Genomic DNA, 21943 nt, shown 5'->3' with positions numbered 1-21943 from the left:
AGTAACGTAGATTGTAACGAGTTCCTTTTGTCGAGTAACTTCCTCATCTCTTAGTGATCATAACATAGCAAACTAAAAGAAAGGGATCCGGGATCCTTACAGCTTTTCCCCCAGCTACTCCACCATTTATGCAAGTGAAACCAGTACAGTGTCATTTTCCAAATCCAGGACTTGTGTGCCTCCAACACATAGGATACTCCGGTTACTTGGGCGGCTGCTTTTTCTGCAGGCTTCCTCCCTCCACATATGATCCAGTGTTGGATTGTTGTCACGGACAATAAAACCACAGTCGCTATGTCTCTTGCTGAACGTGTACAGCGTCATCTTTTTTTTTTCCTTATAACTGCTCAATTACATTATCTACCACACGAAACTGAAACCAAAACTACAATCAGCACCGCAGTGGCAGTCATGTTGGGTAGTGGAGAAGGGCAAGCCAAGCCATCCAAGTGGCCAAGACAAGTCGCAATCTCAAGATGGCAGACGAAAGCGTGTTCCATACTTCCATTCGCACACTTATCGGCGATTGGCAGGGCCTTCAGGTAAGATAGGGCGTTTAAACTTACCTCACGGGAGAATCGATTCCTCCAGACACCATGCCGCGTCAAAATTGGTTTCCTAAGCGCCTGGAAACAGATCGACGAGACCTTATGCACTCTCACTCTAATGTTCGTCATGTTCAGATGTTGCTCGTATTACGAATATCGATGTAAAATATTATTCTGCTATGCAGATGGCAATCGAGCATGGCATGGGAGGACCGCAAGCAAGAGAGAAAGAACAGTGGCTCGTTGACACCCTGGAGCAACACTTCGCGGAAAACTGTAAGCTTGAACGATAGCCCGATTTTTCGTGAGTGCAAGTAGATACGCTACTTCTTCAGCCGGACTACACCAAGATGACGTCGAAGATTTTATAGCAGCCATCTTAGACAACGAATTTGACACCATAGTTGAGGATGGGAGCCTAGCACAGGTAAGAACCTGACAAGTACGTACACAATCATTATCTTACGTTATTTTTCGTACCAGTTATCTGCACTTCTCTGCAAGCACTATGAGATGTGCCGGGATGGTAGGGAACGAGAAGTATTGGAATCATTGTCACAAAGGCTACCACAAACACGCACCTTAGCTATTCCAATGCCTGGTTATCACGATAGTGACGACGAGGCGGAAATGATGGTACGTGCTTAAGATATACCTTTCACATTACTCTTAAAAAAACCCTGACATAGTGGCAGCGGAGTGATTAATAAGTAATCTCAACTCTTTCAGGAACACATTAATTCGACAGTGAGCACACAAATGAACGGTCTTCACCTGAATGGCGACAGCTCAAGTACACCTCACAGAAGGGATGAACCAGATGAAGATGGATGGACTGTTGTGAAACATGGCAAGAAATGATACTTAGTAATTATAATGTACAGTGACTTAATAAATGTATGAGTATAATACTATATCACAGTGTAGCTTTACTACTTCCCCGAAAAGACCTACTCCAAGAGGCGTTCCTGCTTCAACCACCTGCTTTTGTGCAGCACTTTGGAGATAGTTTTTCTCATGTACGTTGTGTATTTACAGTACCTAGAGCTATGCACAAGGGCATGATCAGTTCTGAGCTGCTAGTCCTCCTCCTTTTACATATTGCAGGCCTCATTTTAAAACTGTCCACCTGGTTGTAAACAGCCACTTTAGATATTTCGAGGTTTAGAGACTGACAGTTGCAGTTTTTGTTGCAAGCTACAGTAAGTAGTCCCTCCTTTTTGGCAAAATACCTACCATACCTTAGCCATTTTATGGCATAGAGTACAACGTATCACGAGACAAAATCAAGTCGTTGAGCCATGGAAAAGCCTTAGAAATATTGTAGCAGAGAATGGGCAGGTTGGTACATACTTCTGAGAGACGCGACACAAAACATACTAAAACAACACAGTGTTGTTTTAGTGTGTTTTGCTTCGCGTCTTTTAGAAGTCTTAGAAATAGCTGTGCTTATCAAATAATATTGCACTTTTGTTATTTCCTTAGGTAATTTTGTTGAAGGGCAAGCATGAGTGACACATGTTCCTACTGAACGGTCTGTTCGTATGCTGCCACTGGGCTCAACGGTTGCGTCTGCAGTGAACGCGAGTATGCGTACATAGGAATTCCATTTACTTTATCAGAAACGACCGCAAGTGTCTAACAGGAGTCGAGAAACGCTAGAAAAACTGTTACATTTGAAAAAATTGCCTAGAATTTATTATACAACATACAAGACAGCTGGAAGCCATACATGTTCTCCTCGGTGTGCCAACATGTATACATGATGGCCAACTTTGCTAAAGTGCAAACATGCACTGCTCACATTTTGCATTGCAAGGTCAGGGGCATGCAGAGGGCATGTTGGATCACAGTTGTTACTTATTGTTCCACAATAAAATAATGCTTGCAATGACATGCTAATTTTTTTTTCTAGCCTGAATTGAACTTTTACACCACCACTTATACATTCCATTCGTAATGATGAACTTTCCAGGTAACGACATTTTGTTCCATTTGCCCCCTAACGCATCAGCATAACATGGTAAAAAAGCATATTCATGTACAAAACTGTACAAGAGTTTCATATGCTACTGTAGGTCACACTTCAACTAGAGAAATGATTGTGCAGAATCGTCAATGGCAACGGCTTTGTCGCTTAAATCACAATGTGGCTACATGCCTCAAGAACAGCCTGCACTCTACGGTACACGATCCTAGTTAAGTTAAACAAACAACCCGGTTCTGCCTTACTTTGCGTCATTGTTGTGAGGCACCAAAATTGTACGATTTTTCTGTAGAAAAATATCTTGGGACAAAATCAAACTCTTGTGTGGTCTTGCTCAAAAAGAAACATTTAGCAAACTGCCATTTTCACCCGTTGTTGGCAAGTGCATATAACACTTCTCCCTGCATTTAAAAATTCAATAAATAAGGCATAAAAAATAAATAGAGGCTTCAATTTGGTAACGTATAGCAATGTGCCGCAGACATATCTATAGTTGAGGTTATCTAATATCACTTCGAGCAGCGCTGTTTCTAGGGTCATTTGTGACGTATCATGAAAATTTTGTTTCCTTGCATTGGCTTTGCACATCATATGTTATTCATCCCTCCCTTTTATTGCAAGTTTTTATCTGCTCCTGTTTCTAATAAAGAATTTACGGACTGAGTGAGATCTACAAAAGTGAAGACCCAGGAACCACATTAAGACCCTCAACAGCTTACCTGCATCACAATACTGTTTTGGCAAATCATCAATGCAGAGCAACCCACTTCTGCTCAGTTTTAAAAATACAGGACAGAGGTAAAGCTCAGTTTTTCAAAAACTGAGACCGAAACAAGAAAAAGAAAACACGAAGGATGCAGTTGTTGCAGTCTTCTTGTTGGCAGCACACACGCACGCACACACACACATTTTCTTCAGTTCCAGAAAATATTTGAAGCAAAGTGTGACCCTATTGGTTCAGCTCCTGTGAACCGAGAAAGCAGAAAGTTGAAAAACGACTAGTGACCTTATTGCTGCTAGACAACAAGGAAGTCCTTCAGGAGGATGGAACGCCTTTTCTCAGCTATGTCCATTTGGTTCTCCAGGTCCTACGGGTAAAATAATGAGAGTTAAGTGACACTGTTTAAGTGTTCATCGTATATGCCCATAAAAGAGAGACCTGGTACAGAAAACCAAGATGGTTGCTGAATGTGACCCACCCCTCGATCCGTGGTCTCTGCTCTCTCAACCTTCCAGGACAAGTTTTCGATCTCGGCTTCCAAGGTTGCTTGCTGATATTCAAACTGACGTAGGGAAAACATGTTTTAGAAAGGGCTAGGAAGAAGCATTATAGTTGCGTTCGGCCTAAGAACAACCGCCTGGTTCCACATGGGTGCCCTTCGGTATACCCTGTTCTTTTGGCCTAACGAATTCACTAATGAGGTATAATGGGATCTAGCGTTAATTGTGAGACCTGTTTGGGTGTACCAACGTTGATTACGGAGGCAGTGGTGTTCTAAAGCTGAACTCTACTATGTTGCACGTTACACCTGTATTGGCAAAAGAACGTACCAGCTCTTTCCTTGGCCCAGGTTCCATGTAGTAAGCATAAGGGTATGTGTACTGTAGCGTGTAACGGCACTGGAAACAAGTGCAATGCAAAGCTTACACAACACCACACAAAACACTTTTCACAGACTGTGCTACTGTATGCTCATATCATTAAAAAATCTGTAGCACTCAGTAAATTAAGGCACTGTCTAATGGATTACTGAATGAGCAGTGACTTGGAAACCCCAGCATTAAAGCATCATGAGTTGTTCCCCCGGGTCACAGGAGCAAAGCTTACCTTTGCTAACAAGGCAACAGAATCTAACAAGTACTGCCAGTCAATCCAAGTGCCTTCATTTCCCATGACTTTCTCGTTAATGCGGTTCTTGATCTTCTGCAGGGTCATCTCTTCTAGCTTTAGGCTCTTTGAATGATTTTCCCACTGGAGGAATTGTTGTGAGGATCACACGAAGAAGGAAGAAGTGCATGTAGTGTGAGAAGAAACTGAAGTCTCACCCTCTCAAAGTAAAATAGGTACTTCTTGAGCGCCTCCCTCGCCTGAGCGTGAGCAGATTCGTTGACGATATTTGGATTCTCCTTGTACCTACTGCATTCGTAGTATTCGCTACCGTGCGTCTTCCAGTCTGTTAAACAGCAGAGAGTACAATGATGAAAGACAGGTGGAACGGCTCACAAATGTATATAGCCTCTGTTGATTTTTCTCTATTTTGTCTGAAAGCTTGGCTCATGTTATACCCAGAGAGACTCGCGCAAGAACACTGCGTACTTGACAGATGGATAAGTTCAGAAACAATAATAGTTTGCACTAGCAGAAATGATTACCTTGTGCGCATGCAAATGAAAATTCCACTATCTGTTTCAGTTCGTACTCATAAGTAGTGCCTGACCTTTTCGGGTCACATTTTTCAGCAACATCGGGGAGGGGGGGGGGGGTAAATATTGGGTTATATTTTGCTTCAACAATTCGAATGTTATCAGGATGAACTGAACCTGATTAAGCTTAGTTCTGGTTGAATCGAATTGAATCAGGTGCAAATCTTCGGTTTACTGGGCATAATACACACGGTACAACAGGAGACACAGGTTATCAATGCTTAGTTCATGCATCTAAGAGTCAGCAGGGACCTCTGTCTTGACAGTTTGTATCCGTGGTGCCCATTTCCTCCACTTCTATTACCCTCATCACCGTGAAACTTTCAATGCAGGTACACAGCGATGCAGAGCACCGTTTTTTAAGTTTATCCGGGATAACCTGAGATGACCTGTTGCAACCCCTTTGAAGAACATCTGCAGTATGGTACCTTGTACTATACTCACAGTACATATGATGCGAGCTACTTGGCAATTTACATTAAGTACACTTTTGAGGCAATTCAAAATGCTTATCAAGTAATTTGAACTGGCGGGGAATTCCTCCCATGGTGGTAGTGGTGGGATTTGCGGGTGTCACGGACAAACGACACCATGTAACATTCGCCTCTGATTGGACCCCTGTGTGCACTCCATGCAGCACATCAATCGTAGGAGATCTGCCCAGCGAAGAATGCCTCAATGCCATGTTACGACAGTGCCCACGTTCGCACGGTGCTGGAAGGGCCATCTTGCGGCACGGCTCGTGACAATACACAGACAGACAATATATATATATATTGTCTGTAACATATATATATATATATCACAATACTTTCGAGAAACTCAAAAGAAGCAATAAAATACTGATAATTGTTAAGTGTGCATCACGTTTGAGTTAATATAGATGGGGAACAGCGCTTTGATGAGCCCAAAAGGGGTGCAGGGAGCAAAAGGGATGTGAATCCCTGCTATAGACACTGAATGGAATACTACTCCACACCATGTCAGCTTCATTGCACTTCAGAAGTATAGTTAGGGCCCTGTGTTTTAGGGTAAAACATGGTAAGACCAGTTTGACAGAATGGCGTAAATGCAGGCTAAATGCAGGTAAATGCAGCCTTATCATAAGACCAGTTTCTACCGTCAGATTTGCATCGTCATCACTTAGGGTACAACCCTGAAAATGAACTTGGCAAAGTGCCGATTCAGGCGTTAATATGCACACTGGAGCATCTAAGCTCTGGACACTCAGCACAACTGTTGCGCATCTTCTGTCCATCTAAAATGCGAGAAGAGGTCTCTTTTTATTTTCCACCAGGAAATCTACATTTCCACCCGATGTCACCCAATTTTACCGTTTTACGGCTCCTGAAATAAGACCAGATTTTCAAAAAGCATAAAACCCGAAAACATGGGGGCACTAGGTGTAGTGCATCCTCTTGAGATTTTTCGTGTATTGCTGCATGCACATTTTATGGATATTAAGCGCACGTTTATTTGTGCACTAAATATCACAATGCATGCAAACTGATAGGCACCCTCACGGTCACATGTCACCCTGATTGATTGAGCAACAATAACATTTTCCAACATATATGTCAGCAAGCCAAGGATGCTGCTTGGCCCAAGGAACATTCAATGTTACTATACAAACATTAAAGATCTATGTTGCTGAAATTGCAGACACGAATGCAGCAGGAACAGTTACAGCAGATCACCATCTACAGGTTTTCCCGATGATTTTAATCCAAGCGCCATCGAAATTAATCCATGTGCCATGCAAACTTTATGGGGCATGGATTAATTTAGCTGGCACTTAGATTAAAATCGCCGGGAAAACCTGTAGAACTCTCTCATTGTTGCCTTTCTCACGTGACGATGACGATGGCATTTAATGCCATTTTATGATTTCCTTGCACTAACAGCAAGTGCACCACACAAAGCAACAACTCAAAGCATTCTGCTAAGATCCACCTTCGAGCTTATATCCACAACATTATGTTGGTACCAGCAGGCTGTGCAGAATGATCCTCAGAGGATTAATAATCGAGCAATAAATTGCACCAAAAGGTTAATCAGATATATTGGACATATGCTACGAGTATCCAGCTGTGCTAGTCATGTTGTGCAAGGAGTCAACAAGGTGTGAATGTGTGTGAGCATGGCTTCAGACTAACAACCCCATCACCAAATGAATGAGAAGCAGATGGAATTTACTTAATTGCACTGACTTTCACCGAGTGTGGCAGGAGCTTCATTATAAACTTCAACTGTACTCAATGCAATAACGATTCCTCAAAAAGCCCCAACACCTCTCACAAGAATGCTTTGACTTATAAACTGAACATAATCCTTACCTCCAAGACACATCCAGCAGAAGTCATATTTACAGCTGTAGCATTGCTAGAAGGAAATGTCCAGACACGTATCTTAGATTTCTCATTGCTTTCCATTACTGTTGCTATGACAACGTAAGTTCAACCTAGGAACAGCATTGCTTGCAGATCTTTTTGCCACTGTAGTTGACCACCAGAATACACTTGATGAGATATGATAAATGCCACTTGCTGATGCAGTACTTCCACCAGGCCAATGACACAGTGATATTTGTGTTTGATGAACAACACATCATGATGTGGTCCTACAGCACCTGAGGTACTGTTCTTAGGTTGAAGGCCACTGTAACCAGTGAGTGTAACAGCATTTGTTTCGTGCTTACCATGTGGTTGCAGCCTCCATTCTTTTCTATGCATATATGACATTTTGGGCACTGAAATCGTAATGCACAATTAAATGCAACGTAGATCTAGATGGATAAGAAAAGAGACTGCATACGTCTTTCGTGTGTGCCGAGATATAGTTTGCTGTTTCAGAGTCATCTGCACATTTTGTAATCCACTTTTTAATTGTTTCACAGTCTGCAGGTGCATGGTAATCTGTGCCACATCTGAAACTGCAAAAAACGAAAAGAAAGGCGTGGATGTGTTTATGGATGTACTGCAAACAGTAGGAGCTACTGGCAAAGGACCATAATTTGCACTTAATTAATTGCACTAAAAATGTCAAATAAGAACACAAATATTCATTAAGGACAGTGAAATGTGCGCAATGGTTTTCAAATTTTTTGTAAACTCTTTTACTATTTAAAAAAAAAACACATTTGTGGATACCCTTTGATGTCAAAATTATTTCCACACCTTGTAGGATGTGAAATGTGTATGCGTGTTACGTTATTATTACGTTATTATTATTATTGCTCTTATTACGTCTAGCCAGCTAACTTTTTTCAGAGCCTTTAACAATGAAAATTGAATTTTGCAACATTTCTGTGCATACATACATACATACAAAAGGTACACAAGTGTAGCCCACATGTGCAAGTGCGTTGTGGACAGAAACACGCATAGTCAAATAAATCCACGCTAGTGAAACGGAAGCACATCTCACCAGAAAGTTGTCTTGCAATGTTTGCAGGTAACCCTTTTGCTTTTCTGTTCTTTGGCTCGTATGATGATGCTGCAGTTGGGCCCTGGGCAGTAGCGAAGCGCAGGGTGTGTCTAATAGAGAACGAGTAAAAGCCTCTGTGAAGCGCGATATTACGCTCGAGGAGCTTTTTTCTGGAAAGGTTGCCATTTACCCTAACGTAGTCTGAAAACATGAACTGCTGATATTTTTCACGCAGCATCGTCTTCGTCAATATACTCAAGACAAAGTCTTCAGGGACCAATATATTGCAGGACTGCCCCATACATTCAATAGCTGAAAACGTACAAAGCTCCGTAAGTAATTCGCGTACGATAACAAATGAATGAGAATTACTTGTTGAGATGCCCTGAAGGATTTGAATTTCAAAATGCATAGACCAACAATCTGTGCAGAAATAGTGTCCGCACGCCAAGCCTCGAAAGCTCTCCCCTGGCGAGCTCTGCAGACAGATGGGGCACTGGACTGACGGATTGTTCCTGATGGCCTGTAACTGGACGCAAATCAGGGGTGGAAACACCGAACAGCATGCAGTCCTTACTGTACTATCAAAACAATACTTAGAGCCTGAAGTTTTCGGGAAATATTTTTATCGAAATTCCGGGAGTAAAAATCGGGTAAGTAAACATGTGCTCTAGATTCATGCAAATCCGGGTGGAAAACGTTCCAGTACGCTAAGTTTGGGGAGAAGTCGGGGCTCAGTTACTCAAACTAACTGGGCTGATTCGGTACAAACGGTGATGTAACTGCGTTTGCTACCAAATAAGTTAGCGTGCATTACTACAGACGTCCGGATTTGCCGGGTAAAAATCGGGTTTCACCCTAGAGAGGCAACCTTCAATTCGGGGAGCAAATTCGGGGAAGAGTCGGGTTAAACCCCGAAAACTTCAGGCTCTAACAATACTGTAGAACCCCATTATTTTGCACCCCCAAAATTTAGCGAATTGGGCACTGTCAATATATTCACGACTAGTAATATTCGCAAATGCCTCGGAACATTCCAGATCGCCGATTATACTCCATCCGTTGAAAACACGGATCGTTAACCTCCATTTGTTGGAAGCATGTAGAAGAAACAAGGGACGAGGACGACAACTCCCTTTTTCACCTTGCCCTAGAGGAATATCCAATGTCATGGGGAAGTATACAAATGCCATCCCGGGGCACGGAGCTCCACATTTATACTTTGTCGTTTCATCTTACGCTTATCTCATGTTTGATCTTCACATTTTAACCACGTTTGTCTTACCAAAGTTTCGAAAATTACCGAAATATACGAGAATTTCGCGTGCACCTTAAATTCGCGAAAATGTCAATCCGCGAATTTCGCGAAAATTAAAGGGGGCGCGAAATAATAGGGTTCTACAGTATACTCAACATGGGCTCATTTTTAATGTGCCAATCACTACACACCTGCAACTCCACAGCAGGAGGATGCAACGGCTTGATGCGACAGTCTGCTAACGTCTGCGCAGCGTTTTGCCTGTACTTCTGAATTACATCTTGACTATTCCAGTTGTTGGTGTGCAGCAACACTTTCGCCAGAGAAGGTAGTAACTACAAAGATACCAAATACTATATTTTCGTACTTCATGCGCTGCACCGTGTAGCACTTTGTCGAAGATATTGGAAGTCAAGTATTTACCGTCAGCCGTGCACAGACGACTTCAATTGATTCGTTGAGGAGTCTCTCAACATCTTCGATCGTCAAGCACTCAAATTCAAAGTACTCCGGGTCCTGCTTGCGCAGGTCATCTTGGTCAATTTCGCCGTCCTCGGGGCAATTATAGTAGTCTTCGTATCCGCAGTCATCGTCGGTATCGTCCAAATCCAGGTCTGAGTCTGGTTCACTCATCTGTAGCAGTGAGATACGTGTGGGGTGATGCACATCGACGAGCAAGGACTGTGACCATGAAAATACGGCGCACAAAAATAGATAGCACCACCCGTTTACGTCATTCTTTTAAATACGAAAGATGCGGATTTTTTTGCAGAGAATCTGAACTAAACATTTACTTCTGCAAACTGACGATGATCATGGCAGATTGAAGCAGATTGGGACGAACTACGAAGGGGTTCTGCAACATTTCGATGGTCGCACTAGGGAATGCGTATGTGCAATGCAAACAGACGTTCCGGGAATTGAGATAAAGAACATGATTACTCACAGCGCATCATTTAGCACGATTTTGGTGAGACAAACGTCTGTTCTTAAGATAAACAAAAGTTCTTGTCACAATTTCAGATCCATGCTTTTCGGTATCCGTTGCGGCCAACTGCGAAGTCAGTCACTGAACAAGGTGATGCCACATTTGGTTCAAACAAAGGAATACAGAACGACTTTTTTCACAATTAAATGCGTACAAAGCAGATCCGATAATCCGTGCCAAGTTAGGCTTACATTTCAACATAACGCATAACAAATCGAAGGCAGCGCCGGTTGCGGCAGTCATCGTCCGCAGAGAAAAAGAAACCGAAATCAAGATATTACAGCGCTACTTCATCATATAACAGTACGGTGCTCTGAGTCAGTTAAGAGTAGTGGACCTACTTATGTCTACGGTAGATCAATTGTGTTTGAGAAATCTGCAATAGTGTAGATGATGCAGGGCCACAAACATTACAAATACCGCCACGCCGATTTTAGCAGCACTATTACTATCGCTAGCACGATTTACTCAATGGATTTACGTTCAGTAAATAATTATTCTGTAATGCAAGGTCGCTATATAGACGAAGCAGAATGACCGCAGTGCACAGTTTGCGCAAATGGTAAAGTAAGAGAAGGATTAACCAGAATTGTGCTTTACACGCTGGTTTCATGGATCATAAACCGGTAGGTATCGAGTGTCTACCATTTGGTTTTGGATTCCCTTTCTGCGATGCGAATGTTCGCATCCTATGTGTCTGTCTCTCCACGCCTTGATGGGATATTACTCTGGCAATATTTCAGTTTATTTGGACTAATGATCGACAGAAGACGCTCATCGACTTTTTCAAAGACAACGAATTCCTCTACAACCCAATACACCCGGACTATAAAAAGCGACGATTGCGGGACAAGAAGATTCTGGAGCTTTGCAGCACTCTTGGATGTTCCAGTAAGTTTGTGTATTTTTTTACACATGAACTCTTATTGAAAGCAGCACCGATCGATCTGTCAGTATGCGCTACTTCGACGATGCACCATGTCTCGTGAGCTTCCCCAGTACGATGCCATTCTAAGCCGGTACTCTAACCAGGGATTGCCCAGAAGACGAATCGGGCTCCACTAAACCATGTGATAAAAAAACAAAAAACAAAGTGGACTCTTGGCTTCTACCTCTGTTGTTGTAAGGGAACAAAAAAAAAAAGAAAGACATATTGGTTCTTACAACTCCTAGACTCATAAAGGACTTTTTATCTAAGTGCTGACCTCAGGAGCCAGCAAGGGGATAAGATGGGAGAGCCGATAATTTTTAACGTATTCTCCAGTACAAGTTTAGATGTCCAAAAAGCTATTTAAAGTAATTATGTGGCATGTTATCAGTCAATATCCTGTCAGTGTAATAAAAGAATATGCATGCTAAGTAAAATACACGATGATAATTCTCTCCCCTTTTCTTCCCAGTGTTGGAGTGCAAGAACAAGTTCCACAACTTGCGAACCTACTTCTTCAGAGAATACAACAAAGTCCTAAAACACAATTCGTGTGATGGCAACGGTGAAGAGAGCTACACATCAAAGTGGGACTTTTATGAGGATATGAAGTTCCTAAATGTTTGCTACCTCCCAAGGACACTAGAAGCAAATAACAGTAGTGAGAACCAGTTAGATACTGCATCAGATACAGCTGCGAATGACTTTAAAGTTGAGGGAGGCAACAACACAAGCATCCTGGAACCCGACTGCCTGATTGTAAGCCCACTTTTTAGCCGCTCAGTGGAATATTTTCTTGATTCTTTTCTGAAATGATGACATGACATTCATGTGACAAAAACAGCTTTTAGTTTTCCTATGTTTAGTTAATTATGTCAGTGTTACGGCTCTGCTATCGACAGAACGGTGTTAAATTAAGTTGACAAGTAACTTAATATACAACGTATACAAGAGTGACAAAGGACAGTACACCCTGTTACCAGGAGCAGTCATATTTATTTAGTACTTATATAAGTATTTAACACGTTTGAATACTTAGTACACAAATATCCCACAGCGTATACCAGGGTATTAACGCCTGGAAGTTGCTTCGTCATATTCCCTCATACTTATCTTTCAACACTGCATAAAATTTACAGGGAACATACCTTCAGTTGGATAACACCAGAGACTCTTTGCTGCAAGAATTTGTGGAAAAAAATTTGTGTGCCACAACATATATACTTTCATATTTAATTTTAATTTAATTTTTTATTTTATATTTAAATGAACTAAACTTATATCTACTAAAACTGAATTTTAACTGATGTTTAATATAGTTTTAGCTCATTGGGTGGTCTTGCTTTGTTTAGTCACTTATCCTCAAACAAAAAAGAAAAATGGAAGCACACACACACATGGTGTTGCAGCTTTGGACCGTAAATTTCCCATGTTTTGCTGTTTTGAAGGACGAGCTAGAAGTGTTTGAGACGGAAGTGGACGCGTCGAGCACATCGGAAACGAATGCGCAGACTCCTCCGCACAAGAGGAGAAGATTGGACAAGGCGGCACATCCACAGAGGAACCTCCTAGACGAAGAACACTATTTTGGAATGTATGTGGCTGCAGCACTACGAACGTTTGATTCTGTGTCGCGTGACACTGCCAAGGTCAAGATTTTGGACCTCATCATGCACTTGCGACACAATGTGGATCCTGGTCGCAGAAAGACGAAGGATTCGTTGTAGGCAAAGCTCTCGCTGACAACAGTGGGCGTTACCCATCTTCAGTAAGTAAGCTGTACGTCACCATGAGCAATGATTGGGTATCTGTTGTACTAACCAGGTCGTGTAGCTAGAGGTTGTATGTGATAGCGTGAGGGCACACAGAGCATGTCCGCATTTTATACGGATCCCTGCTTGGTCCTGCGTAGAGCTGGATGAATAGCGTGGGTTTCAAATAGAAACCTTGAAAGAAATTACCTTTGAATACTGATATATTGAATAATAAGCAATTTCTGCACAGGAGCGTTGTTGTTATGACTGTGCTTATTTGATATCATCTGGCATAGTCTCTGTGTAAACAAAATTCTCACACACAAAACAATTTCAGTATACTGTAGGGCCACCAATGCGTGGTAATATGATAAAAAAAAAATGCTCCAAAAAGGCTGATGACAGTTGCAGAAATGCACATGGAGAAATAAGAACATGAATAGACTGGTAACAAATAAATAGGTGAGCTGGTGGGCTTCAGTCTGTGGGATAGAGCAAATTGTTTGTTGATGTGGTTACCTGCAATAGGAAAAGTATGCATAGAGCATCCTGGACACAATGTGAATCCATAACCTGTAGTTTTTTATGTAAATGATAACTGTTGCTCATGATGTAGAAACTATTTACTGGAAACAACAACGCTGTCACGCTGTTCATGAACAGGCGTTTGTGGCCAGGAATGTTGTGCTTGCCCTGGTCAGGAGCAGTGCCGTGCATGCCAAAGGGAGTCTGGCCATTAGGAGGAGCCTAAAAAAGAGGCTCGATCTGTCAATCAAATTGAGCGTTTTTCATTGGCTGCTGTTTTTTATGCGGGCCGCCATGACACCAGAATTTTCCCGAAAATGGCGGCGTAGCTTGGAACGGCGAAGCGAGGATTTCACGACAATTTTTTTTCACAAATCATGTAAATTTTATTCCGTAAGTGTACATTGTGTTGCAATTATCTTGCAAATCACCTTTAAATTACGTTCCAGTGTCGATGTTTACCTGAAAAAAATTTTTCGTTGTCCATGTTAGGCCTAGTAACGACAGCGATCACAGGCAAATAGTAAGAAAAATGCTACGGATGGCCAAAAATTTGCATTTGATGACATACTTTTATCCATATACACACCTTTGCCCGTTCTTGGTTCAATCTTGTTATATTTCATAGTTAAAATACGTATAATACCGGCAGTCTGTTCCAAGTAGCGGTTCTGCCGGCCAATCAGTTCTGCTAGCAAGCACTTCTGCTTCTGCTACTTCTGCCCTTCTGCTATTCTGCGTCTTCCCGACATGCCCCTCTCCATCCGGATGGTGCCGTTAAACGTGGACGCAAAATCCATTATGTTGCTAGGTCGTCAGGGGATATCCTATTCAATCTAATCTAATCCAGTTTCCCGAAAATGTCGGCACCCAGTGAATACAGGTAATATATAGCTTGGATAGCCTGAGATTAATAGCGAACTGTATTTTGGCTCGTGATTGGCCTGAGAGCTCAAAAAGTGGGTGGAGCTCCAGGTATAGGCAGGTCCCATTAATGGCCAGACTCCCTTTGGCATACACGGCACTGGTCAGGAGCTTCTGCATCATGCAGTGGTAAAGATTTAAGCAACTGCGTGCCATACATGAAATAGTTCTAATAGGATGCAGGTATTGTATTATTGCGGTGAGCCTGCAACTGCTATGTCATCGTTAAATATTTATTTGAAGGTTCCACTCCCTGCGCTTTTTTTAATTTTTTGTTTTGTTTTAGTGCCAGTGGTAGTGCTTTGTATAGAGCTTCAGGGCATACCTTTTATATGATCAATATGTGATATTTACATCTGTGGGACTTTGTTTCATCTCCTTTCTTTTGGGGGCAATGTTTAAATGTATAATGGTGGCAATATTTAAACAGGTATGTCAGGTGTGCTACGTTATTTTATGTGTATATATATGTGACGTTCTGCCCGTGCTTATACCATCTACTCATCTGTGCTCTTTTTGAGCTAGGGTCACTCATACCTCCAGGATGTACAAAAATTAATAATTTGAATAATGTGTTATCAATGTGCTTACGAGGCATTATCCTGCATGGTCTCAGTGTAAGTTGTATTCTTTGTCTTAACTGTTTCAGAAAGCTGTGGGGACAAATTTCTGGATAATATGATGGAAAATGTTCAAAATGCTGGTGACAGTTGCAGAAATGCAGTTACTTACACATGATTGAATCGTTGGAAATACAATGTGCACAGAGTCGAGTCAAATGCACATAACTGGTATATAGTATATACATTCAATCCATTCCCATTCACAGTTTGCACACTCACACAAATATTAGCATACTCCTACTTTTAGTGATTTTGCTATTCAGATTCTGCATAAAACACGAAGTATATCGTGAAGAGTAAACACAAAAGTAGTGTCAAGATTGCTATAAGCCACAGAGGCTATGCTCACGAATGGCACACACAATTCAGGACTCAACATGCTATGGAATATTCCTATCTCTACACCCATGAGGGCACCATGTTTATCAGCACATTTGCCTGTTAGCTTATCAGTTTCAGTTTCCTGTTACCGCAGTATAAGCCAGTAGGCTGTAGTTTGATACGTATTTGGAAAGAATCGTGACCTACTACAAGTGCCACTTCTGATTTGTGTAACATCCACGAGCAAAGCAAATTCTTTACCTGCTCATGCGCAATTCGCGGCGAGACCCTCACTAGGGCCGCCTCGTGGTGGGGACCCTCGTTTCTGTTTCGTTTCTGTTACTTACAGTAAAAACTGTCATATTGGAATGAAAATGCGGCTTACTTGGAACACATACGACGTTTTCGTCATGCATTGTCAGGAAATATCATCGCTGGACAGCCTCTTGCACGTGCAATGCCTTGATACGCAATGCAATGTGCAGATATTGCCCGGCAACATCCCCATGACACGGTTTCGTTCAGTGAACACCAGGGGGCAACTCCCAAACTTCTCGGCGCCATAGGGCCATAGTATGGCGCCTCGGAAAGTATGCATAGAATGCTCCAAGCACGATGTATTGATTGCACTATCTGTAGATTATATGCGAATGACAACATTAATTGAGATAACAGCACTTGTTCTGTTGCTCATGACATAGGCTGTACTGTAATTGTAACGTAGTGGAAATAACATAGCTGTGTAGCGGTCATGTAACAAGTGATCGCGGCCTCATACAGCTTCCATGTAGTGTTGTAAGGCCATTGCAGAGAACTTTTTCAGTTGCAGCGTAACTCGTAATGGACTTGTCCCAAGCCTTGTCCTTGCCAATACATGATGTGGTTCAAGTATACCTGAAAATACTTTCATTGCGGAACTTGGACATCCTAATATATTTCCTTTCATTTTTAAGATCAGTGGTATTACATTATTCAATGCTTTGTAGGGTTGCTCCTTTTACTTGCATAGTGCTTCAGTGCACGCTTTGTGTATGATCAGTATGTGATATTTACAATTGTTAATTTTTTTTCCCCGCTCTTTTTGTTGTCAATTTTGAGGTCAATATTTCTGTAATGAAAACAGGCACCTCAGGTTTGAGGTGCTATTTATATGTGATTCATCCTCTGCCATATAACGCTTTACTCGTCTGTGCTCCAGGATCATGCATTCCTTAGGGGCTGCTGTGCATTTTGGTGATCACTAGTCTTGTACAAAGTTGGCATTTTTCACCAGTTAGTTTGGTGCACATTGCATATGCAGCGCACTTCATTGACTCCACTACAAATACTCTAGCCATGTTATATACAAGGAAAACGGATGACTCTAGTGTGGTTTGGAAGTACTGATGTGGACGTTCTAATATGCTACGTCACATAAGTGTTAGGAAAGCTGTGATGTTACGTTGCATTGTACTCAAATAAATCTGTGTACCCACTTTACAGAAATTACGTAAGTACATCTCCTAGGGAGACCCTAGATCCTAATGGAGAATTCTCAGACCCAGTCAAAATAATAATTTCTATGTAACCTCCTTTCGTCGCACTTTGGCACTCAAACTAGAGGCGGCAAAAAAGAGGCGGAGCCAATTACTCATTTCCGCAGATTTTCGGCCAATTTATTTCATCGATTGTCGTTGCGTTATACAGGTCGCGTTACACCACGTGTCGCACTATGGTGATGGGCGGAGTCAACGCAAACTTCCGAAGCTGCGATGTGGCTGTGAACACGCACGCCCCTGACCATTCAACGGCCTCCCACGCAGCGCAGGCTGTGCAAACGCGAATTTGCGAAGCTACGAAATGGCGAGGAACGGGCCGCAGGTCATTGCGCTTTTGCGTCGAAGCTTTCGTACCAGTGTTCTGTATTCGCCTTCTATAGCCATGGGGACCTCGAAGGTCTCTTGCGTGGCTTTCTGTGGAATTCTTTTGATCTCGTCTCATCTTGTCACGCGGTCCGGCGGGAGCGCTCCGTTTGGTTAGCCTGGGCCCCGATCTTCAACTTTCACTTAGCGAGCACCAGCTCGCGTGGCTGAGTGGTTAGCGTGCTGGCCATGTCACGCCGAGACTGGGAGGTTCTCGGGTTTGAATCCCGTACCTGTCTTTTCCCCCTGGGTTTTCCTCAGACGCTTTCAGAGTTCCCGTAGAAGTCGGCACATGGCGCACATTCTCCAGGGTGTCAGTCGTGACGTTGCCCACCTCTGTGAGGCCGACAATGGCGAGTCCTTTCACCATCACTACCAAATCGCCACTCTTTAACCAAATAAATTACTTTAGAAGACAGATAAAGAAACTGTTGCAATGAAAAATCCCTTCGGCCATTTTGAATAGAAAGTTTGCCTACAGGCCAGTAGTGAGAAGAAAGGAAACAGAAAGACCGCTCGTGACGTCCTGGTCTTGCAGCTCGGGGGGTTCCGGTTCATATTGTAGTCGGTGTCACTGTGCCGGATGAGGCACATTCGCGATGTCTCTGATGACACTTGCGCAGTAGTGTGACGACCTCATCAAGGACGGCTACTATACCTCCCCTGTCTTAGGAAAAAGAAAACAAAATCGAAGTCCCAGCTCATATGTGGAACTGTTCTTTGATCTGCAGGTGGGAGGGGCAGGACACCCCCTCCCAGTGCAAACACTGTGGGGCACTCGCCCCCCACCCCCTTCATGCAAATCTCTCGAAACGTTCATGTTGAGTATCAGCTAGATAGACTTATTGGAGGGGGGCATGACCCCACCTGGGAAAGTTCCGGGGGGGGGGGGGGGGCAGGCCCAAAAAGTCTCCTCGTGGTGGACGCCCATGTACCGGCTTGCGCCACTCACTGCAGACCACGTCGAATAAGCTACATGCCTCGACCAAATCTCTTGCACGACTCCAATTCTTTGCGTTGTTTCTTGGTCCCCAGCGATTCACTCCCCCTAACAAGGTTTGTGTTTCTACCTCGATCTAGACCGAATACGAACACACCAACCACAGATACTGAAATTCAAACAATCCTTGGGCGTCGCAGGCTTATGTGTTTGTGTCGTCCATGTTTGTAGCCTGCCTCGGTTAATTCTCGTTGTTTACAGACGCGGTTCGGTTAGCGAGTTAGCGACGACAAGATCCCCCAAATTTCCTTCCCGCTGTTTGTCTCAGATGTATGAGAAGGAAGAGCCCGACTCGACGCCCTCGCCCAGGTCGCCCTCGACCACCCGCGGCATGAATAGGAGTGACGTTTCCCTGTGACTCCTCACCGTTCACCATAACACGATACTACGTCTTTTGATCCAGAATCTGGAAATTGTTTGCAGACCTCCGACATTCTTAGAGAAACAAGGCTAAATTATTGCCGTTGCATAAGTGGGCAGCCGTGTTTTGTGACACCTCTATGACAACGGTCTTTACGACCTAATTATACTATAGAGCGAAGGGTATAAGCAGAAACACATTTCACGAATCAATATCCGCGTTCAAAACAGTCGTTACATTAAGTAATGACTATCTTGATAGGTAAGAGAGTGTAGCACGATAAAACTTCGTTACCAATAACATCCGTATGGCACATACTGGAGAACAGGTGCTGCATATATCCTGCCCCTGCTAATTTGTTGCATTCACACCAACCCTTCCTAGCACGCCGACTAGGAGCACGCGACGCTTGTAAATGATATAGGAAGGCCTAAACATTCATGTCGTATTATAGGCTGTGCGATTATTGAACGCACTGTCGCACGCCACGACACTCTCCAGACTTGAGGGACGCCAGAGAGGTTGCACGTTCCCAACCGGTCCCTTCTCCTTTTGTGTCGTAACATGCAGGTTTCAAGTTCTGCCCTGGTACGTTTCATTAGCGCATTTACATTTATATATCTTCTTCAGGGAATATTCAGCTTGATTATTTGTACCGTCGAGGTCTCCAACTTCCTCATGGTCATCGACACAGTTACGAACCTCGTGAGGATCTTCGCGTCGTTTCTGACGTCGTACTTGTATCGTTCATCAGGAAGGGGAACGAATGGACTCACTGAGATGTGCGGGAGACGAGGAGTCTTCAACCAAAACTTCATAATAGCCACCGTCGTCTGCTATTTCCTGGTCAACACGTTCTACATTCCAGACTGGATAAAGACAAACGAGCTCCAAGAGTACTTCGACACTTACTTCTACAAGCTCGACGTAAATGTCATGGGCAATACAACGGCAACACTCGTGTTAATTGCTGACTGGAGCTTTTATAACGTAGTTATTATCGTGACCGGCTTCTATGTGGCGCAGTACTGTCAACTCTGCGTGCTTTTGAGAAAGTGCCTGTCTGATGTCTGCAGCCTCGTGAAATCCAGAAGGTACGGCGCCTCCGTTATCTACAGAAGACTCGCTCTTGTAAGAAGGGCCGTTGACGACGTGGAGAAGTCGTTTTCGATGATTATATTTGTCTGCTGCGGGGAGTTCATGTATACCCTTATAGTGAATGTCCGTACCTTCATGACCGGACTGGCACTGAGACCGGTTCAGATCTACTATTTCAATCTTGCGGATTCGGTCTACTGCGCTGTTATGATGCAGACTGTATTTTGGAACGCGGCGAAGATTGAAGAGGGTGTCTGCAAGCTGAACGGATTGCTGAATGAAGTGGTAATGCGTGAGACTCGACAGGATTGCTGGACCATCACTCAGTGGCTGCTGGTCAGGGAAGTATGTACTGCGGAGAAGTTTGTGCTCACGGGGGGCGCTGCGTTCGACTTGGATCACGGGATTTTCGCGAACGCGTTCGGAGTGTTTATGACGTACGTAATCATTCTGACGCAGATCACAAATATAAATCCGCACGTGCACTTGGTCTGAGGTGTGGTGCAGTACGCCGTTTGCCTGTGGGACTTCCCAATGACCCCGGTCCTTTCGATTTGGCAGCTCCTGCCACGGATGCTGTCCTGGACGATGCAGCATGTATACGCCCGGTTCCGATGTCCGAGCTGCGTCTGCGATACCCCTTCTTGGCGGGTACGGGGCTGTTGACCCTGACTCTCTTCCCTGGGCGGGTATCATAAATTGCCACCAGCATTCTTCAAAGCGGAAGCCCCCCACGTCGCCGGCTGGGGCTTCATGCAGTCAAGACACTCAGGACTCACTCTCAGAAAAAAAAAAGGTGGAGCAGTTATACCTTTCAGGAGGTAATATTTGTCGCATATGTTGTGCCTATAAGGTTGCAAAGTTCTACCTGCTACCTCACTCTCTGCCACGAATGATAGGGTTACCACTTCTGATTCGGTGAGCGAGGGGGGCGTACACCTTTTCGTAGCAATTGGGATATATGATAATTGCTTTTACCACCCTTTTACACCCTTTATCAGACGCTATATTGATCTAGGTGGTAGAAGTTACCACCTTTTCGCACCCTTTTTTTCTTAGAGTGCTGGTTCCTCCGACACTATCTCTGAACGCTCGAGCACTGCTCTTCTCAATGTAGACCTGGCATGGAAGAAGCCTCGTCGAAGGATGGAATTTCCTGTTACCCAGTGGACTGTGGTCGGCCCTCGGCGAAGCCGCAGGCACAGTCATAGCTCTTGGTCGTGACCTAATTGTCTGCCACTTGTCTGTCAACCCCTGCCGACGTTGCCTCCTTACCGACTCATCTCGCTTCTTCTTCACGCTATTGGACACTGCTGTGAACTATGCTGTGGGTGTTCTGGGTGAACTGTGACCAAGTGTTTCTTCCTTTCTTTCCTTTTTCTGTCTTACTGGAATTGGAAGCCGCCGCAGAGCAGGCTAACCTTTCCCTACTTTCTTCATAATAAACATGTACCCCCCCCCAAACCCCCACCCCATGGCTGTAAACCAGACGACCAAAGTAAATGCAGTCACGAGCAAGGATAGGCAATAGAATCGTTCACATTTGTTAGCCAGTTGAATCTCACAGGCGTATACCGGACCAATTTCACAATCTCAGCAGCTTCCGACCTGTGCGGTTCACGCGAAGCACATCCTATCTCGTATAAGCAAGAACACAGAAGAGGTCAGGTTGCCCATGCGTACCTCGCGGCATGTGTGAACACGAGACAGTGCAATGAGGAGAGTCACAAGGACAATATACAAGGACAAATATTTACTTAAGAAGGAACACGACTCTGAAAGAAATGAATTACTATATACTATTTGAGTTACTATGAATCGCTATTCAGTGACTCTAGTGCTGATCTTGAAACTCGGAGGGTTCGGGTTCCTGTTGT

The 21943-nt window shown here is 43.6% G+C and overlaps 3 protein-coding genes across 5 annotated transcripts; 2 read left to right on the top strand and 1 right to left on the bottom strand.

The window, feature by feature from the left end:
* Positions 1-453: 453 nt before the first annotated feature.
* On the top strand, positions 454-1464 carry LOC135399078 (pre-rRNA-processing protein TSR2 homolog). The gene is made up of 5 exons (XM_064630760.1): positions 454-542; positions 734-824; positions 884-975; positions 1032-1184; positions 1278-1464. Exons 1-5 carry the CDS (start codon positions 477-479, stop codon positions 1407-1409), a joined length of 534 nt encoding a protein of 177 aa, XP_064486830.1. The 5' UTR covers positions 454-476; the 3' UTR covers positions 1410-1464.
* Positions 1465-2218: 754 nt separating this feature from the next.
* On the bottom strand, positions 2219-10859 carry LOC135399077 (potential E3 ubiquitin-protein ligase ariadne-2-like). 2 transcript variants are annotated; one of them, XM_064630758.1, is made up of 14 exons: positions 10590-10859; positions 10067-10276; positions 9835-9978; positions 8758-8914; positions 8576-8697; positions 8386-8495; positions 7774-7891; positions 7658-7708; positions 7296-7341; positions 4582-4709; positions 4364-4507; positions 4087-4155; positions 3735-3818; positions 2219-3623 (listed from the first exon to the last, which is right to left on the bottom strand). In XM_064630758.1, the coding sequence occupies exons 2-14, from the start codon at positions 10274-10276 to the stop codon at positions 3552-3554; spliced, it is 1455 nt and encodes a 484-aa protein (XP_064486828.1). In that variant the 5' UTR covers positions 10590-10859; the 3' UTR covers positions 2219-3551. The 2 variants fall into 2 exon arrangements, with proteins under 2 accessions (XP_064486828.1, XP_064486829.1); XM_064630759.1 differs by having other exon boundaries at positions 8758-8908.
* An 87-nt stretch (positions 10860-10946) lies between these two features.
* Positions 10947-17223, top strand: LOC135399075 (uncharacterized). Of its 2 annotated transcripts, XM_064630757.1 has the most exons (5): positions 10947-11257; positions 11375-11522; positions 12032-12318; positions 13008-13327; positions 17189-17223. In XM_064630757.1, the coding sequence occupies exons 1-4, from the start codon at positions 11243-11245 to the stop codon at positions 13284-13286; spliced, it is 729 nt and encodes a 242-aa protein (XP_064486827.1). In that variant the 5' UTR covers positions 10947-11242; the 3' UTR covers positions 13287-13327; positions 17189-17223. The 2 variants fall into 2 exon arrangements, with proteins under 2 accessions (XP_064486827.1, XP_064486826.1); XM_064630756.1 differs by lacking the exon at positions 17189-17223 and having other exon boundaries at positions 13008-17181.
* Positions 17224-21943: the final 4720 nt, after the last annotated feature.

Source organism: Ornithodoros turicata, chromosome 6 (assembly GCF_037126465.1).
Source record: "Ornithodoros turicata isolate Travis chromosome 6, ASM3712646v1, whole genome shotgun sequence".
NCBI lineage: Eukaryota > Metazoa > Arthropoda > Arachnida > Ixodida > Argasidae > Ornithodoros > Ornithodoros turicata.
The sequence above is the reverse complement of the archived record's forward strand: the minus strand, read 5'-3'. Positions and strand labels throughout refer to the sequence as shown.

Bases quoted from the DNA above. Each gene is read 5' to 3' on its own strand.
- LOC135399078 (XM_064630760.1), top strand. From the start codon at position 477: ATGGCAGACGAAAGCGTGTTCCATACTTCCATTCGCACACTTATCGGC. The intron at 543-733 runs GTAAGATAGGGC...TCTGCTATGCAG, and splicing joins GCGATTGGCAGGGCCTTCAG to ATGGCAATCGAGCATGGCAT. The intron at 1,185-1,277 runs GTACGTGCTTAA...CAACTCTTTCAG, and splicing joins ACGACGAGGCGGAAATGATG to GAACACATTAATTCGACAGT.
- LOC135399077 (XM_064630758.1), bottom strand. From the start codon at position 10,276: ATGAGTGAACCAGACTCAGACCTGGATTTGGACGATACCGACGATGAC. The intron at 4,156-4,363 runs GTAAGCTTTGCT...ACTTGTTTCCAG, and splicing joins CTGTTGCCTTGTTAGCAAAG to TGCCGTTACACGCTACAGTA. The intron at 3,624-3,734 runs GTGGGTCACATT...TTTTACCCGTAG, and splicing joins CAGAGACCACGGATCGAGGG to GACCTGGAGAACCAAATGGA.
- LOC135399075 (XM_064630757.1), top strand. The intron at 11,523-12,031 runs GTAAGTTTGTGT...TTTTCTTCCCAG, and splicing joins CAGCACTCTTGGATGTTCCA to TGTTGGAGTGCAAGAACAAG. The intron at 12,319-13,007 runs GTAAGCCCACTT...GCTGTTTTGAAG, and splicing joins TGGAACCCGACTGCCTGATT to GACGAGCTAGAAGTGTTTGA.